Here is a 6,000-nt window from a genome sequence, read left to right as displayed (position 1 = left end):
CCTGAGCCCCCGCTTGCACCCAAACTCCCTCCCGGCGCCTACACACTGCACCCCCCCACCCCGTCCTAGCCGGGAGCCCCCCCCTGCATGCCAAACTCATCCCCAGAGCCCCCCCCAGCCGGAGCCCACCTCCCCCCTGCACCCCCAACCCTGAGCCCCCCCCGCCACGTCCCAGCCCGGAGCCCCCCCCCCGCATGCCCAACCCATCCCCTCCCGCACCCGGAACCCCTCATTTCTGGCCCCATCCTGGAGCCCGCACCCCCAAACGGAGCCCGCACCCCTCCCGCACCTCGGCCCAGTGGACGGGCGGGGGGTGGGGGTGTCCGGGTTGCGGATCAGAAACCCGGGCCCGCCGGCGGCTTTGGGGGGGCGGGTCCCCCAGGGCCCGGTTGGGAGGCGGCTCCTCGCCCGGGGAGGGGGGGGGCGGCTCGGCGCGGCCCGGGGGGGCGGGGGTCACTGTGCGCCCCACAGCGGAGGGGAGTCCCGCCCCCACGCTGGGGCCTCGGGCTGTGGGGCGGGGCCGGGCGGGAGCCGGAGCCGGAGCCGGAGCCGCCCCGTCTCCAGGCGACGGGGAAGCGGCGCGGGACCCAGTCCGGGTGAGGGGCCCGAAAACGCAGCCGCCGGGGAGGGGGCCGGGCACGCGGGGGGGGGCCTGGGCATGCGGGGGGGCTGCGGGGGCACGAGGGGGGGAGGGGCGGGGGCCCGGGCATGCGGGGGGGGGAGCCAGGGGGCACGAGGTAGGGGGGCGCTGTGGGGGCCTGGCCTGAGGTGGCGGGAGCTGGGTGGGGGGAGTCCAGGGGAGGGGGCTGGTACCAATGGGGGAGCTGGGAAGGAGCCAGGGTCCTGGCAAGGGGAGCTGGGGGGGCCTGGCCTGATGGATGCCGGGTGGTACGAGGTGGGGGGAGACGGGCCCAGGCTTGGGGGTGAAGGGGAGCTGGGGGGGGGCCTGGGCTCATGGATGCCGGGTGGTACGAGGTGGGGGGAGACGGGCCCAGGCTTGGGGGTGAAGGGGAGCTGGGGGGGGGGTTCTGGCCTGGGCTCATGGATGCCGGGTGGGACGAGGTGGGGGGAGACGGGCCCGGGCTTGGGGGTGAAGGGGAGCTGGGGGGGGGGCCTGGCCTGGGCTCATGGATGCCGGGTGGTACGAGGTGGGGGGAGACGGGCCCGGGCTTGGGGGTGAAGGGGAGCTGGGGGGGGGGTCCTGGCCTGGGCTCATGGATGCTGGGTGGTACGAGGTGGGGGGAGACAGGGCCCGGGGTTGGGGGTGAAGGGGAGCTGGGGGGGGTCCTGGCCTGGGCTCATGGATGCAGGGTGGTACGAGGTGGGGGGAGACGGGCCCGGGCTTGGGGGTGAAGGGGAGCTGGGGGGGGGGGTTCTGGCCTGGGCTCATGGATGCTGGGTGGTACGAGGTGGGGGGAGACGGGCCCGGGCTTGGGGGTGAAGGGGAGCTGGGGGGGGTCCTGGCCTGGGCTCATGGATGCAGGGTGGTACGAGGTGGGGGGAGACAGGGCCCGGGGTTGGGGGTGAAGGGGAGCTGGGGGGGGTCCTGGCCTGGGCTCATGGATGCTGGATGGTATGAGGTGGGGGGAGACAGGGCCCTGGGCTGTAATGAGGGAAGTGGTAGCAGACTGGTATGAGGTGAGGGGAGCTGAGGTGAGGAGTACAGAGTGAAGAGGAGTTAGGGACACAGGGAGCCTGGACTGGAAGGCCCTGTCCTGGGGCAAGGGGGCACAAGGGTGTTTGGCTTTCCAGCACAGGGGCTGTGCCTGGCCAAGGAAGCCATGACCCCAACACTGCACATGGAGAAAATATCAGCAGCAATTTCCTTCCTAGATCCCCTTTGCTTCAGTGGTGTAGCAAAAGCCATGGGGCACTTAATACGCACAGGTAATGGGATTTTCAGCAGAAACAGGAGGCTTCAGGAGGCACCTCTTTAACCTGAGACACCAGGACCTATGCTGGCCCCCACACATGTTTCTTTGGAGAACAATGGTGGTGACGGCAATCACCCAGCTATTTTACAAACACAGGGGGCTGAAGTCTCCCCCCCTCAGCTACCCTGCTCTGGGAGCTGCTCTTGATGCTCACTGGGGAGAGGTAGGTGGAGGCTGTTGAGCTGTCTTTTACTGTATCTTTTTCCATTGTCTCTCTCCTGAGGCCTCACTATGCCCCCCAAAAGAAGGCAGAAACTGCAGCAAGAGCAGAAGGGGCAACCAGCTGTGGCTGCACCCCCAGAGGGAGTTTCTGAGGGGGCCGTAGCCAGCAGAGAAGAGGAGTACAGCCGTCTTTGCAAGGAGCTGGAGGACATGAAGGGGGCACGTGTTCAGCTTCGGGAGGAGAACGAGTTCCTGCAGCAAGAGGCCCAGCGTCTCCGTGCTGAGAGCCAGGAATTCATGTGCTATGTGGCCAAGCGGGCCCAGCAGCGCCAGGATGCCATCATCTCCCTGAATGATCAGAACAAGCAGGCCCTAGAGGAGATCCACAGGGAGCAGCAGGAACTGCTCACCCTCTACCAGAGGAAGGAGGCAGCTCTGCAGGAACAACTGTTGCACAAAGAGGGTGAACTTCTCCGCCTTAGCAAGGAGGTTGAAGGCCTGCAGCAGATTCAGGCACTGCAGCAGGAGCAGGCTGCCCACATCAGGGAGCTGCAGGGAGAGCTGGTGGCCACCAGGCAGCAGCACACTCAGCACCTGCAGGAGACCAAAACCCATTTCCTGCAGGAGAAGGCAGCCTTTGAGCAGAAGTCCCAGCAGCAGGTGCTCTGCCTCCTGCAACAGGCACAGGAAGTGGTTGCACAGTGCATGCAGGAGCATAGCAAACAGGTGAAATGCGAGAACCAGGAGCTTCGGCAGGAGCTGCACCAGCTCATCCAGCGATCACGCGCACTGCATTTACACAAGCGCCGGTTAGAGGACCAGGCACAGCAGCTGCTGCGAGAGCATTGCTACATGCGAGATATGGCTCGCCTGTACCACATCCACCAGGGCAAGAAGTAGGCCCCAACTGTGACCCCAGGAATGAGCTAACAGAGAGCTCTCCACTGCTCACTGCCATAACCACCTGCTTTTGGTATTAGAATTATTTAGGACCACATTCTTCATTAACAGCTTTGTTAATAATCTGAGAGGGAAATGAAATTCCCAGAGGATACTGAACTGGGAGGAGCTATAACTTCCAACAAAAAGAGATTTGAGCCAAAAGGCTTTAGTGAGACATTGGCAGGGAACAATTTATCCAGCTATTTCACATGGGTCTTATATGGCCCCCATTGCTGAAGTATCTGAGTGCCTCACAAACTTTAACATATTTATCCACACAGCAGCACTGCGAGGTAGGGTAATGCCATTGTTGGATGTTTTTCTAAAAGATCTGCTCAGTCTAGGGGATGTTTTCTGGCTTGTGTTATACAGAGGTCAGGCTAAATGATCACAGTGGTCCCTTCTGGCCTCGGAATGTGTGAATCTGTTATCCTCATTTTACAGCCTATGGCAGAGCAGGGAATGAATCTAGGTCTTCTGAGTCCCATGCTAGCATTCCAACCACTGTGCTATCCCTCTCCACAGTGATTGATCCTGGGCCAGCTCTTGTGCTATCCTCCTGAGTCTTGTGATCTTTAGAGAGAGACAAGTCTTTTATTGGAGCAACTTCTTTCTTGGTGAGAATGACAAGCTTTTGAGCCACACAGAGCTCTTCTTCAGACCATCTCCCCACCCAGAAACGTGCCCCTGAAGTTCCATCTCCCCAGCCTGGAACATATCCCCAATGTATATCTGCAAGAAGAAGAGCTCTGTGTAGCTCAAAATCTTGTCTCTCTCACCAACAGAAATTTGTCCAATAAAAGATATTATCTCACCCACCTTGGGTCTTTCATATCCTGCGACCAATACAGCTACAACTACACTCTTGTGATCTTTGGTATTTCTGGAATCCTGTGATTAGGAGAAAATCTGAGGTGTGGGGTTTTTTTTTTCTTTTTTTTTTAAAAGAACTTATGTTTTTTCCTGTCTAATACCATAGAATCATAGAATATCAGGGTTGGAAGGGACCTCAGGAGGTCATCTAGTCCAACCCCCTGCTCAAAGCAGGACCAATCCCCAATTAAATCATCCCAGCCAGGGCTTTGTCAAGCCTGACTTAAAAACTTCTAAGGAAGGAGATTCTACCACCTCCCTAGGTAACACATTCCAGTGTTTCACCACCCTCCTAGTGAAAAAGTTTTTCCTAATATCCAACCTAAACCTCCCCCACTGCAACTTGAGACCATTACTCCTTGTGTCCTGTCCTCTTCTACCACTGAGAATAGTCTAGAACCATCCTCTCTGGAACCACCTCTCAGGTAGTTGAAAGCAGCTGTCAAATCCCCCCTCATTCTTCTCTTCTGCAGACTAAACAATTCCAGTTCCCTCAGCCTCTCCTCATAAGTTATGTGTTCCAGACCCCTAATCATTTTTGTTGCCCTTCGCTGGACTCTCTCCAATTTTTCCACATCCTTCTTGTAGTGTGGGGCCCAAAACTGGACACAGTACTCCAGATGAGGCCTCACCAATGTCGAATAGAGGGGGACGATCATGTCCCTCGATCTGCTCGCTATGCCCCTACTTATACATCCCAAAATGCCATTGGCCTTCTTGGCAACAAGGGCACACTGCTGACTCATATCCAGCTTCTCGTCCACTGTCACCCCTAGGTCCTTTTCCGCACAACTGCTGCCTAGCCATTCGGTCCCTAGTCTGTAGCAGTGCATTGGGTTCTTCCGTCCTAAGTGCAAGACCCTGCACTTATCCTTATTGAACCTCATCAGATTTCTTTTGGCCCAATCCTCAAATTTGTCTAGGTCCCTCTGTATCCTATCTCTGCCCTCCAGCGTATCTACCACTCCTCCTAGTTTAGTATCATCCGCGAATTTGCTGAGAGTGCAATCCACACCATCCTCCAGATCATTTATGAAGATATTGAACAAAACCGGCCCCAGGACCGACCCCTGGGGCACTCCGCTTGACACCGGCTGCCAACTAGACATGGAGCCATTGATCACTACCCGTTGAGCCCGACAATCTAGCTAACTTTCTACCCACCATAAGAACAAGGGACATTCAGTGAAATAAAAAGGTAGCAAATTCAGAACTAACAAAAGGAAATACTTTTTCACACAATGTGTAATTACACTGCGGAACTCACTGCCACAGGAAGTCATTGTGTAAGGATAAGGCTTTTTCCTGTAGCCATATTATAAGGCCTAAAGCCTAAGCTTTTGTCTGCAGCCATATTAGAAGAGCAGCAGCCATTAGCTAAAAAGCAGGAAGTCACATCCCATCTAAATTACATTAAAATAATGTACTATCAGGCTGTTAAGAAGGAGATCCTGGTCGAATAGCACCCACTATCACCGGATAAAGAAACAGATCTTAAGATGGTTAAAGAAAACTTAGTTTGATAGCATGCCGTCTGGCAAGAAATCACTTATCAATAGTTGTGGTTGTGAAATCCTCACTTCTTTATTGTATTGTCATTATGGTTCCCACTTCCCTATTGTTTGTCTGATATATGATCTCTGGTTCTTTGATTGTTTCTGACTGTTACATAATTAATTTTGCTAGGTGTAAATTAATTAAGGTGGTGGGGTATAATTGGCTAGAGAATTTTGTTACAATGTTAGGATTGGTTAGTAAAATTTTAGTAAAATGATTGGTTAAGGTATAGCTAAGCAGGACTCAAGTTTCACTATATAAACTGGGGTCCAAAAGAAAGTTCTTTGGGAACCAACTCCAGGACACAGCCCCATCAGAGCTGCCAGACCTCAACACTCTGCCAATGACACCGTGTAGAAACTGGAATCCCCCAGATGACTGATCCTGACTGACCCTCAAGAAAAGTTCATCTGTCTTATTGGGAGTGGTGAGCATTGTATGTGTAGTGTGTGCATTCTATTTTTCGTGATTGTTAATAAATAGAGGATAAGGATAGTACTGTGTAAGGTTCTTTCACTGGTAAAAGGTCCTG

The 6,000-nt window shown here is 55.2% G+C and overlaps 1 protein-coding gene across 1 annotated transcript; it reads left to right on the top strand.

Annotated features, from left to right (window-relative positions):
- The first annotated feature begins 464 nt into the window (after positions 1–464).
- On the top strand, positions 465–5,963 carry CCDC121 (coiled-coil domain containing 121). Its single transcript, XM_084622376.1, has 2 exons — positions 465–596; positions 2,180–5,963. Exon 2 carries the CDS (start codon positions 2,307–2,309, stop codon positions 2,994–2,996), a length of 690 nt encoding a protein of 229 aa, XP_084478502.1. The 5' UTR covers positions 465–596; positions 2,180–2,306; the 3' UTR covers positions 2,997–5,963.
- The last annotated feature ends 37 nt before the right edge of the window (positions 5,964–6,000 follow it).

The sequence above is a fragment of the Lepidochelys olivacea genome, assembly GCF_965140295.1.
Source record: "Lepidochelys olivacea isolate rLepOli2 genome assembly, chromosome: 3".
NCBI lineage: Eukaryota > Metazoa > Chordata > Testudines > Cheloniidae > Lepidochelys > Lepidochelys olivacea.
This window is presented reverse-complemented; position numbering and strand designations above follow the sequence as displayed.